General features: G+C 40.3%; 1 protein-coding gene across 9 annotated transcripts in view; it reads left to right on the forward strand.

The window, feature by feature from the left end:
• ADAMTS19 (ADAM metallopeptidase with thrombospondin type 1 motif 19) overlaps positions 1–8,960 on the forward strand; it is a 169,134-nt gene extending 160,174 nt beyond the window's left edge. For 8 of the 9 annotated variants that reach the window (XM_083817298.1, XM_083817305.1, XM_083817303.1 and 5 more), the window contains 2 exons: positions 3,397–3,574; positions 7,683–8,960. In XM_083817298.1, coding sequence (XP_083673424.1) covers positions 3,397–3,574; positions 7,683–7,834 — 330 coding nt within the window. In that variant the 3' untranslated portion in view covers positions 7,835–8,960. Of the gene's footprint in view, positions 1–3,351; positions 3,575–7,682 lie in introns of those variants that run through there. The other variant, XM_083817299.1, reaches the window with a different exon arrangement.
• The last annotated feature ends 4,850 nt before the right edge of the window (positions 8,961–13,810 follow it).

The following is a 13,810-nucleotide window of genomic DNA, read 5'->3' on the forward strand; positions in this document are numbered from 1 at the left end:
CAAATGCCATACCTGAAGTGTGTTTTCCCTACTTTTATGCAAATAAGATGTTATGTCTGAAATTTTTCATTTTATTTCCAGTTGCTTTTAAAATGACTAAAAATATTTCTTTTTCTCTGTTTGTATCTGTCCCATGTGTAAGTGTTTTTAGTAGATACTCAATTTCATATTACTTTGAACATGAGATAATACAGCTATGGTAAAGAGATTTTTTTTTTCTAATTTTTTTCTGGCTTCCAGTGAGTAGAATTGTTAATTCTGAAGTCAGACACCACTGCTTCTTCTGATGTGTGAACAGGGTAGACTAAATTGATGGGACTGGCTTTGAACGTTTTAGATTGCAGCCCTCTCTCGTCACAGTTCTCACTGGACATCTTTCAAAACCTAATAAAAGCTCTCGGTTTTATAAAATAAGAATAAATACAAAGTTAGACATTTCTGTGAAGAGAAAAGTAGATACAAGGGGAGGGAAGGTGAAGGGAAATGTCTTATTTCTTGCTTTGCCACATACTTCCCATATGAACTGAAACGTATCATTTTAGTATCCTTCAGCATCATTTTCCTCCTCTAAATGATGGATGATAGTATGTAGGTCATGCAAGACAAAATTAATTGTTTGAAAGATGTATACATTTTTTAATTAAAAAAAAAATCACATTGTAATGCTTCATAGAGCTCTTTGAAATATCTCAGAAAGGTTAGCAGCAGCACAGTCATTAAAGGGAGGTTAATTTGCCAATTAAGATTTTAATGCAAAATCTTGCCAATTTCTGTGTAGAAATTAAGGGTTTACACAGTGGTTACCTGAGAAAGATCTGTCTGCTCGTTGAGTATTGTCTCAGATGCATTGCAATCAGTAGAATCTTTCAGGTCGGTGCTCATTTGATATAAATAAGATGTGGCTGCTGCCAGAGTGCTCTCCAAAAGGACACTTTCACGAGGGTGAATTATTATGCATTATCAATTAGCAGATAAACCACTGGAGCCCAGTTTGTCACCAGAAGCATTTTCAAATCCCCTTCTCACTTCCATCTAGTACTCCACATGGCAAGGTTCCTGTTGCTCACTTTAGGATAACCAAAAATAATGGCCATGTAGATTATTTTTAAGAGATCCACATTCCTGTCCTCCTTCACCATAGCTGATAAAAGATACATACTTACTAAAATTTCACACACATTCTAGCTCTGGTTAATAAACAGGAAAGTGTTTTACTAAAGGGAAGGAATACAATTCTGTGTGCAAAATTACTCTAATTTTTGCAATAATTGTGATAATTTTTAAAGAGTTGATACACCTTCTTCTTCCCTTCATTCTTAGGTTTGCTTTTCTTATTTTTATTTTTTTTTTCTCCCTTAAAATTTGCTATTCCATTGTCTCACTTGCTAGTCTATTGAAATACTCTAAAGAGAAACCTCTGTGAAGTATGGAGAGAGGAATCCATGAAGTGGATGGAATTTTGGCAAGATGAAAAATCAGTGTTCTGGCTGCTGTTGATGATTAAATTTGGGGTATCTGTATGTATAATTATGTATGTTTGTCATGTATATAATGTTGGCAGTTATAGGAAGTCACAGTATTTTTAGCCGCACTGGAAAAAGGTAGAGAATTCAGGAAAAGGAATTATTTTAAGAGTCTTTTTCTCGTGCAGTGTAAAAGCAGTATACTAAGTTCAAAGTTGATGAGAGACTTCTGCATGTGGAAGACTTCAATGCTAGCTGGATTTTGTTCTGTAATCAGCATATTGGTTCATTTATTAAGTGATGGTTGGTATTGAATAGACAACACTGTATTCCTAAATGAATGTCTTTGCAAGCCTTGAACTGTGCAGATTGTATCTGATTAACTTTGCAACTAATTACAGAAACTTTGTTGACTTAGTGGAGCTACTCCTGATGTACATCACTGAGAAGAGAAGCAAAATCAAATCCACTTACTGCATCTATAGAATGCCATTTCATGTGGTTACAAGCTGAAACATGCTTTGGATGTTATTAGTCCCTTCTGAAAACACTCTAAATATGTATCCTAGTCTTTTGTACCTCTTTAGGAGTGAAACATGAATCTAACTCCTCTGGAGCCCCCTATTTCCCATTTGGAATGTGTAAATCTTTTCTCCTAGTAACAGTGCTTAAAATGTCACCCAAAAGCACATAGATGACAAAAGGAAAGAGTATAAAACACTTTAGTGCTTCCTATACTCAAATTTTTTTCTTTCTTTGAAGGCTTGATAAACTCTACATCTCCATCTTGAGAGAGGCTGGTTGGGAAACCTTTGTTGTTATAGGTTGTTGTTCCTCTCCTTGTCTTTGTCCTTCATTTCAATATTTTTTCCTGCTGCTTCATGAAGCATCCCAAGGAAATGTTTTGTGAACATTTACAAAATTAAGATTTTTTTAGAAAAAAAATATGTTATCAGGATTATGTGGGTGTAGCGGTATAAATTTTCAGCTAGTGCTCATGCCATTCAATGCAAGAGGTTGATGAATACCTGAAGATGTTCTGTATTGTAAATTTCTCCAAAACTGAATGAAATTTGTCAATGTGTGAGTGAAAACCACTAGCACATAAGAGCAAATTGCAACATATTTTTTTTTCAATGAATTTTTAGTTAAAGCAATGGAACATATCTCACTTCAAGCCCCATTAAATTTTGTTCATAAAAAGTCAGTGAAGGGGAAAAGGTGTAATTTGTTTGTTCGGAACAGGTTTTTTTATGCATTTGTAAAACATTGCCCAAGTTTTCATTCTAATTTGTTATGTTACTGTGATAAAAGTAGGACATTATGACTGTTGCAGTACTTGGCTGTTTTCTCACTTCATTCCGTGTGGCAACAAGACGGGAAGGCTGATTAAAGGCCAAGCAGCCTCTCATAGATTATTGCATGTGTTTTATTTGTTGGACACACATGAAAACACAGAGACAGGAAGCAAAGGCAGGAAGAGGAGGCAAACACTCTAAACTTCTCAGTGGAAACAGCACTTTTGCACTGATAGAAGGAGTAATGGCTTATTTCAGAATGCTTCTCTGTGTCAGCATTGTTGTTTGTTCCATCACTCTCACTTCCATTATAAAGGTAAATTAGAAAACAAATACAGGAGAATGGCCCTTGCTCCCTTCATGCTGGTTGCTGCATTTCAGTTTCGTCACTGGCTCTGCAAATTGGACCTTGACAGCCACAGCATGCTGGAAACAGTCCTTCAGGGGTATTTCCTTTTGGTCTGTTATTTCATATAGGAGTTGACTTTCATCTAGGTTATTGAATAGGAGGCAGAAATCTCAGATTGTTGATAACTGATGTAACAGCCATTGACTTTAGCTGGACTAGCATTTCACCTCATGTTTTGCAGGCAAAAATACCTTTCCAGTGAATGTCTGTCTTCTGTGTGTTCCAGTGCTCCGTTACCTGTGGCAAAGGAATGCAGTCCCGAGTCATCCAGTGCATGCACAAGATCACAGGAAGGCATGGCAATGAATGTTTTTCCTCAGAAAAGCCTGCAGCCTACAGACCCTGTCATCTCCATCCCTGCAATGAGAAAATTAATGTTAACACAATAACATCACCCAGGTTAGGTAAGCAGCCAAAATGACACATTCTTATTGGAAATTTCTGTTTAGTTCTTTCTCTGTAGAACAATGATGATGCCAAATTAAAAGCATATGGCTGGGACCTGGGAGATAAAAATTCTATTCAGAGACTTCTCTCTGTGCCTCAGTTTTCCAGCTTGTACATGAGAGACTGTACCTCAGGACAGTAAAGAGTTTTGTTAGCCAAGGAAGGACCATATTATGAGACTGCATATTATGGGCACAAAACATTCTAAGTGAAAATATGTTTATATTAGAGCTAATAATTTATTTCTTTATCCACTCAATTTTGTCAAGTATTTCTAAAGTAAAAAAACCTCTGATTTGCTCTTAAAAGCTCTTCAAACTATGTTCTTATGATATTTTTGAGATTAAAGAGGCCCTAGTTTCTCAATACAAATATTTCTTTCCACTTGTCATTGGCTCAGATGTCTATAATCTATGCCTGATGCAGGATATGTGAAAGAAAATTGCTAACATGCAGAGATTTGCTGTTCCTGGAAGAACTCATCTCTCTATTGGTCTTAAGATTTATTTATTTATTTATTTTTAATGCATAACTAGTGAACTGTTAATTCTGTTAACTGTCATTTCCTGCTGGGGTGTTGATGATGGTCTTGCCATTAACTCCGTAAAATGTACATGCTTCCTGATCATGACTAGGGCACTGTTCAAGGGCTTGCTGTAGGACAGTATACCCTTTCCAGATGATTTTCCATAGCCCTTGTTAAGATAAACCCTCCTGTCAAATGGATTATTCCTGCGTGGAAAGCAAGTCTAACATTTCAGGCTGTGTGTAATCCTTCCTTTGAGTCAGCAAAGAGTATTTCTCTTTGAAGTTGTTAACCCTCAAACATTTCTGTGTAGTGGTCATTGTTTCATTTTGCTGGATGAGATGACAGATGTTGCTTACAGAGCTCTCCTTTACTATTTCACTGTTGTAAAGCTGCCCTTCATACTTTATCTTTCTTTGTTCAACTGATGTCACAGAAGCAAGAGGCTTCTTTGCATCATTGGCATTCTCCATCCGGTGAGGTATAAGAAGCTTTGTGTCACAGAGTAAAATGAACCACAAAGTTTTACAGAGAAAAAAATATCTTTACATTGATTAAAATTGGGTTTAATGTGAAATTCACTAAACAAAAGAAAAGAAAACAAAAGAGCTATGTTGTCCTTGTAGAATGGATTATATCAGTTATTAGTAATCCACAGGTCAACCTCATGCAACTGTAGTCAGAATCCAGTCCAGTGGAAACAATAACATCTCAAAATTCATAAGACTATGCTTCACTTAAATATTTTGGCCTCCAGTTCCTTTCCTATCATGTTGTATCATGTACCCCTGGGTCTGGGGTTTAGCTCTGGTGGAAAGTGATGTGGATTTCACCATCTGTCTCTATTACTTTTAGAATATGCTCTCAGTTCCAATTTCACTTCTATTAAAATGACTGGCTTCTTTCAGTTCAGTTATGATGATTTTTCGATGGTGTGTGTTTCTTCTGCCCTGTATTTACCTGTTTTCCCATACTAATTGCACACATGCACTATAGTTTGAATAACTCACTGTGCAAATATCCAAAATTGTTCTATTACAAGCAGTATAAGAGGCCTTGGTAAGTAAAACAGGTGTATGAAGTAAAAGATGGCTTCAAATGAAAAATGACAATAGACATGAAAATATGCATATTTTGTACAACCAAAAGAAAAATGAGGCTTCTGCATCTAAATGTTAATGATTGCTAGAGAGAGCTGTATAGTTACAACACCAGTAGAATAATCCAGAGAGTGGCTTTTCAGGCTTGTATGATGTCCTTATCATTTTAGAAGGTTTCTGAGGAAGAAGTTGACTTTTAAAGATTCAGACAGAAAGCAGTAATAGAATACCAATAGAGCAACTTGAATAAATGGGTGAGGATAAGCTGTGAAAGGTGTGGAGGTAAGGATTAATATAGTCTGACTTCAACGTGGAGAAGGGAAGACACATTGAGTCATTAAAAAGACAGTTATGCAGTCAGACAAATGTATTGGAAGGAAATTAAAAAAACAACAACAACAAAACATTTTGAATGTGTGGAGAGCTGAGAAAAAGTTCAGAAAGGTAGGAAATGTGCAATATGAAATAATTGGGCGTGGACAAGTATATTTGCCAGTAAATAAAATCTCATTGATTCCATGCTATCAATTTAATTTTTCTACATAAAATTTCTTTGCATTATTAAATGTAGCATGGAACTTGCTAACTGTCTTCAACCCTCTACACTGAAAAGAGTGCCTCTCTGTGTGGTATCCAAAGCAGTCAAGGTAGGAAGACAATATCATTTTGCCCCTTTTAACAAATAAACCAGAGAATACAATAGGTCTATTAGATGTTTCACTTATAAAGAATAGGTATGACATCATGTAGTTTTGTTCAGTCTCCATTCATTGACAACATAGTAAAAATTCTAGATTTCCTGAGCAAAAGCTGAATGAGGAAACCAGCAACAACGTCCATGCTTTATTCCTTTGTGGTGGTTTTACCCTGCTGGGCAGCTGAGCTCCACCACAACTGCTCTTACTCCCCCTCCTCAAAGGGAAAGGGGTAGAAAGTATGACGAAAAGGGCTCAAGGGTTGAGATAAGGACAAGGAGATCACTCAACAGCTATAGTCAGAGGCAAAACATACTCAGTGTAGGGAGAATAATGAAATTTATTACCTACTACTAACAAGCTAGAGCAGTGAGAACTAACAGCAAATTAAAAACTCCTTCCCCACATTCACTTTCTTCTACCTCCTTCCTCCAAGTGGCACAGAGGAACGGGGAATGGGGGCTGTGGTCAGTTCATGATGCTTTGTCTCCACCACTCCTTCACACTTACTGAACTGATTTTCTTTCCCGAACTGAGCCTGCAGGGGCTGCCCACAGGCAGCAGCTCTTCAAGACCTGCTCCCACACGGCTCCGTACCACGGGGTCCATCCATCCCCCAGGAGCAAACTGCTCCAGCACGGGTCCCCCACGGGTGGGCGGCAGCTCCCCCCAGACCCCCTGCTCCTGCGTGGGCTCCTCTCCACGGGCTGCAGCTCCGGCCCGGGGCCTGCTCCTGCGGGGGCTCTCCATGGGCCGCAGCCTCCTCCAGGCCACAGCCACCTGCTCCACCGGGGGCTCCTCCACGGGGGGGCTGCAGCGTGGAGATCTGCTCCGTGTGGGACCCATGGGCTGCAGGGGGACAGCCTGCTCCACCAGGGGCCTCTCCCTGCACAGGCCGCAGGGGAACTGCTGCTGCCTGCCTGGAGCACCTCCTGCCTTCCTGCTGCACTCACCTGGGGGGCTGCAGGACTGCTTCTCACTTCTCTCTCCCAGCTGCTGCTGCACAGCAGGTTTTTTTTTTTTTTTCCCTTTCTTAAATCAGCTCTTCCAGAGGCCCAACCAGAGTCGCTCCCTGACTCAGCTCTGGCCAGTGGCAGGTCCCTGTCTAAAACTGGTCCTTATCTACCATGGGACCGGTGCTGGGCTCTGCTCACAGAGGCCACCCCTGCAGGCACCTGCTACTAAACCCTTGCCATGTAAACCCAATATGTCCCTGCATTTTCCTGACTGCCATTGATAGAAGCATTTCCACTTGTTCATGTCCCTGAGAACCACATTCTGGTATTATTCAAGCTGTGACTTCCAATTTTTCCAGTGACAACTTCCATCTGAGTTCAGCTTCAACTGGAACTACTGCAACTTGCAGCTTCACTGGGGCTGGCTCTGCAGCCCCAGCATAGCCTTGGACCCATCCTCAGCAGAGCTGGGCTCACCTCTGCACGGGGCAGAAATGTGGTCTTAACTCTCTTTTGAGGATGTAGGTGCATGACATGCACCCATCAGTTTCAGCGCGACTTAATGCAAGTGATACATTAAGCTTGCCCTAAAAAATTTGACTGTTGAAAATATTGAAAGCAAGAGAATTTTTGGTCTTTTTGTTTTTGTTGAAAATGTAAATCTACCCTCCTTTCCCCCCCTTGGATATACTTCTGATATCCTTGTCCATTTTGCTACCTGATTCTTCCCTAATAAATGTAACAGTTACGTGTATTGGATTTTTATTTTTATTTTTGTTTTTTCACAGCTGCTTTAACGTTCAAGTGCCTGGGAGACCAGTGGCCTGTGTACTGCAGGGTGATACGAGAAAAGAACCTGTGTCAAGACATGAGGTGGTACCAGCGTTGCTGTGAGACATGCAGGGACTTCTATGCGCAAAAGATGCAACAAAAGAGTTGACCTCTGTCAGGCTGGCTGGCTCTCAGCTCTTTGCGATGTTATTATTTATAAACACACACAGATGTACACACACACACAAGCGCGTACACGTACACACACATGCACGCTTCTTCAGACCAAATATTATCAGATTACATATAATTTAATCAAATTAATTTATTTTTGCCTGCCAGACATTCTTAATTGTTTTGGTTAGACAGCCAACTTGTTTTATCCTCTGAGGTTTGCATAATTAATTTTTATATGAACAATTTTGGATACATTTATTAGAATTTTTTAAAGAATAGTAACTAGTATTTTAAATGTTTATTTTCAGTAGGGTCATCTCTCTGTTGCCAAAAAAAAAAAAAGACACCATGTTATCTTGAATTTATTTTAATTTAGCTGAATAGTTTTGTTGTATATGGAAATAAAGCCTTTTTTAATTTTATTATATTTTTGGCATTCAGAGTCAGAATGATCTTGTGTATTTTGCAACAGATGTTGAGGTGAGTAAGCTAACATTATTGAACAGGTTATTACAGAATGTATTGTGAAATCAGTTCATATGATTTAGAAACATACTGTTGGGGATAATCTACTGTAACTTATAACCTATTATAAACAAGAAAATTAAAATAGCTAAGTAGGGATTTTGATCATTCTCATGGACACATACTTGAACACAAGTATTGAATCAATGAAACACTGTAGAGATTTACACTGAATCACTGTTGCACTGTTTGAGGTAGTGTAGAGAAATGCAGTCCTAGAATTTGTACCATCCTATGAATCCACGTCTGTACTGTTTAACATGTCACTTGATTTTAAACGTTATGAAAGAAAAAACCCATGCCCCTCTATACCTTTGTGTGTCCTCTTGGAGATTTACAAAAGGAAGAGTCCTTCCTCCTGCCACTTTTATGAATTAGTCTGTTAAACACTTTCAGTTCTTTGTCAATGATTTAGAAAATAGCTTTGTAATACTACTTTAGTTTTATCTTTGTTTTATGAAAAAGTCTTTATAAAAATAAAATGTTTTACAGTTTTGTGAAACGTTATGAAACAGCTAAAATTTTCCTTATGAGAAAATATTGTACATGATTCACATGATTTTTACGTTTTCAATAAAAAGTAATGCTTCTTTTGTTATTTGCATTTCTGCGGTTTGGGGCATCCGTGTCTGGTAGCAGAATCTGTTGAGCCCTGCAAAACAGCATGTACAGCTACAGTAATCCCTACAACATATGCCTCCCCACTCCTGGTTTAGGCGCTTTTCTGCAGCTGCAGATATACGTTCCACTGCATGATCCTTGCTAAATGAAAAGCTGGTTATAACAGAGTAATATTGAGTGGAGGAAAAATTAGTTGTCTCAGGTGAGTTCTGCACCCACTGAATGTAGCTGTAGGATAGGGATATGTCCTCTACCTCTATTTCGCAATGCAGGCCATTAGTCATATTCTGAACACGTAAGATAGCAAACCCTGAAGGCAAGACAGCTGGGGAAATGAGTCTGAAAGGCTGTAGTTGTCAGTTGTAAGGTGTAGTTTTCAATCATCATAATAATTTAATGTGAACTTGCCTCCCTTCAAGACTGCAGGAAGGAGAGATTTGCACCCCCACACTGAAGTAACTGCAGTATTAGAGTATTACTGTATTACTAAGCATCAGACCTCTCTTTGGTAACTATTGTGTATCATATTAAACTGCTTGTTGATAGGCACATGTACCAGATTCAGATTCCAGTTTCTACTCTAAGCAGAAAGGGAATGCATCTTTAGATGAGTGATTGTGCCTTTTAATTCTCTCCAAAAATTCTACGGTATAGATGTGATGTAGATATCCACATGGACTCAATCACTCAAACAAGACTGTAGTTCTGTACAGGGTGAATACTTAGCAACATTCTAAACTCCCACTGAAATCAATGCATGTGCTTTCAGATATCTGTACTGACAAAATCTTAGCCTGCTTAGGCTGCATCTTAACTGCTGTGCATTCAAAAACTGCAGCTTTAATGATGTGCTTATGTATCATTTTAAATTATGTATCTTTTGGCTTTAAAAAGTAAAAAGGAAAGAAAAATAACTCTGACATTATGGAATGTGAAGTTATATTTTGTATAATTAACTACACATAGTGTGTTTCAATGCACAGAGTGTTTAGTTGCTATTGAGCATACTCCTCAATGTCATGGACACAAATTTAGAATTTAATTAATAGAATTACTGAATTTGGCAAGAAAAAAAAAAAAGTAATTTTTTTTCTTTACACTTACTGAGTACCCAATCCTGCTAATTTTCCTATACCTGCTTGAATCACAACCATAATATCCACACAACTGTATATGCTTATGCTCTGCTGTTTCTGAGTATTCCATTAACATGAATGTCAATGTCATCTCAAAATGCAAAATTAAATTTTAAGTTTCCCTTTTTTTCTCTAAACAAAACAAGTTAATAGTGCTTAAATCATCCTCTCAGTGTGGGAAAGGCAATTGATGTAGTCTACCTAGAATTCAGCAAGGCCTTTGACACTGTCTCCCATAGTACTCTGCTGGAGAAGCTGGCAGCCCATGGCTTGGACAGATAAATGCCTTGCTGGGTTAAAAATTGGCGGGATGGCCAGGCCCAGAGAGTGGTGGTGAATGGAGTGAAATCCAGCTAGTGAGTAGTCACCAGTGGTGTTCCCCGGGGGTCGGTGTTGGGGCCTATCCACTTTAATATCTTTATCGATGATGTGGATGAGGGAATTAAGTGCACCCTCAGTAAGTTTGCGGACGACACCAAGGTGGGGGGAAGTGTTGATCTGCCAGAGGGTAAGAAGGCCCTGCAGAGGGACCTGGACAGGATGGGTCGATGGGCAGAGGCCAGTGGGATGAAGTTCAACATAACTAAGTGCCAGGTCATGCACTTTGGTCACAACAACCCCATGCAATGCTACAGGCTTGGAGGAGAGTGGCTCAAAAGCTGTGCAGAGGAAAAGGATCCGGGGGTGTTGGTCGATGCTCACCTGAACATGAGCCAGCAGTGTGCCCAGGTGGTCACCTAGCTTGTATCAGGAATAGTGTAGCCAGAAGGACAAGGGAGATGATCGTCCCCTTGTATTCTGCTCTGGTGAGGCCGCACCTTGAGTACTGTGTTCAGCTTTGGGCCCCTCAGTACAAGAAGGACATCGAGGCCCTGGAGCATGTCCAGAGAAGGGCTACAAAGCTGGTGAAGGGCCTGGAACACAAGTCGTGTGAGGAGCGGCTGAGGGAACGGGGGTTGTTTAGTCTGGAGAAGAGGAGGCTCAGGGGAGACCTCATTGCTCTCCACATCTACCTGAAAGGAAGCTGGGAGCTGGGAGTTGGCCTCTTCTCACAGATAACTAGCAATAGGACTAGAGGGAATGGCCTCAAGTTGTGCTAGGGGGAGTTTAAGTTAGGAATTAGGAGACACTTCTTCTCAGAAAGAGGCATTGGAATGGGTTGCCCAGGGAAGCGGTGGAGTCGCTGTCCCTGGGGATGTTTAGGGAAAGGTTTGACCTGGTGCTTAGGGTCATGGTTTAGCAGGTGACATTTGTAGTAGGGTGATGGTTGGACGAGATGATCTTGAACATCTTTTCCAACCCTCATGATTCTATGATTCTATGAACATACAAGAAAAGACTTTTGGATGGGAACCAGGGATCGAAAGTTGTACAGCAGAATGATGTTCTTTTTAAATACGAGTAAAGTCAGTGTGTTATAATCCTGGTGGCTCAAGCTCTGATTTCTTTGGCATCTGTAATACAAACCTATTAATTAGATACGTGTGAATCATTTTGAAGCATTTCTGTGTTTATGTGGTAAAAATGCTTATTGCTTCCGACTCTATGTGACTTTGAAAGCAACTTGATTTTACTTTTGTTGCTTTGATACACACGATTATTATTTAGAGAAGAAACACAAAATCAAAAGTCTGTTTTGTGAGAAGGCTCTGTGTGTGCACCTGTCTGCCTTGCAGAGCTGTGCCACAGCCCTGGTGACGGCATGCAACACTTTCTAGCAGTGTTTGGGGAACTAACAGCCTGCTATGCTAGAGGACAAGCTTACTTTATTTTTTTTTTTCCCTCAGCAACAATCCCTCTGCATTGATACGTTTTCCTTCTGGCCTGATGAATAATGAATCTCAAATCACTCAAGGTCAGCTGGCAGGTAGTGGTGAAATTCACTCTGATTCACAGGGGGTAGAGTAGGCCTCTGTTACTAAAATCCCACTTACACCCAATTTGGTTGGATTAAGTGTGATTTAAGTGGTGCACAGGACTTGTGGTAGGCTTCTATGCAGTGGGGATACTTCGTCTCAGATACATGCTCGTTAAGTGTGGTACAGTAGTTACCACTCCACATACCTTTCTTAAATAAAAAGAATATCAGAATTCTAATTGAACAGCCAGTTATTCTGGAGAGTATTTGTAGTTTCATTTTGGAGGATGTGTTATTGTTTGGTTGGTTTTGTTTGTGGGGTTTTGTTTTGATTTTTTTTTGTTTTGTTTTCATTTAGTTTCCATTGGTATCTTCATGACAAGCAGTCATTTCTGAAGTTCTAAAAACATATTAAAAACAGAGTGCTTGCCTGCATGAGGAGACCAACAGAGGCCCTAAAATATCACAGTTCAAATGTAAACAGATAATTAACAGCTCTCAAGAAGAATTTATCACAGAATCACGGAATGACTGAGGTTGGAAGGGACCTCTGGAGATCATCTAGCCCAACCCACTGCTCAAGCAGGGTCCTCTAAAGCACACTGCATAGGATCGCATCCAGGCAGGCTTTGAATATCTCCAGAGAAGGAGACTCCACAACCTCTCTGGGCAACCTGCTCCAGTGCTCCATCACCCTCATGGCTCCAAAAGAAGTGTTTCTATATATTCAGATGGAACTTTCTGTTTTTCAGTTTGTGCTTGTTGTGTCTTATCCTGTTGCTAGTCACCACTGAAAAGATTGGCCCCATCTTCTTGATGCATTCCCTTAAGATATTCATATACATTGATAAGATTCCCTCATGGTGTTCTCTTCTCAAGGCTAAACAGGCCCATCTCTCTCAGCTTTTCCTCATAAGAGAAATGCTCCAGCTCCTTAATCATCTTCATAGCCCTCCAAATGTCTCTGTTGCACTGGGGAGCTCAGAACTCCAGATGTGGCCTTATCAGGGCTGAGAGAGGGACAATAACCTCCCTTGACCTGCTAGCAATGCTCTTCCTAATGCACCCCAGGATACCATCGGTCTTCTTGGCCACAAGGGCACATTGCTGGCTAACTTGTCCACCAGGACTCCCAGGTCCATCTCCACAGAGCTGGTTTGCAGCAGATCAATACCCAAGCTGTACTGGTGCATGAGGTTATTCCTCCCTAGGTACAGGACACTGCACTAGCCTTTCTTGAACTTAATGAAGGTCCTCTCCAACCTGTCCAGGTCTTTCTGAATGGCAGCACATCCTTCTGCCAGTCCTCCCAGTTTTGTATCATCAGCAAACTTGCTGAGGGTGCACTCTACTACTTCATCTGGGTCATTGACATAGAAGTTGAACAAGACTGGACCTAATACTGATGTCTGGGGGGAAACCACAAGCTACGGGCCTCCAACTAGACTGTGCTGCTGAGCTCAACCCTCTGAACTCTGCCATCCATTCAGTTATCAGTTGACCTCACTGTCTACTCGTCTGTCCCACACTTCCTGAACTTGCCTGTGAGGATGCTATGGGAAACAGTGTCAACAGCCTTGCTGAAGTCAAGGTAGACAAAACCCACTGCTTTCCCCTCTTCTACCGAGGCAGTCATTACCTCACAGTATGCTATCAAATTGGTTAAGCAAGATTTCCTCTTGGTGAATCCATGCTAAATGCATTTGAAGAGCTCTGTAGAAAAGGTGCTCAAACTAGTGGTAAAAAAAGGACTTGAAATACATCACAAGCAGGAAGCCAACTACAGAGTCAGTAGGACCATCTGATATACAAGTGTGAGAGGGTCACT

This window comes from Anser anser, assembly GCF_964211835.1.
Source record: "Anser anser genome assembly, chromosome: Z".
Classification (NCBI taxonomy): domain Eukaryota; kingdom Metazoa; phylum Chordata; class Aves; order Anseriformes; family Anatidae; genus Anser; species Anser anser.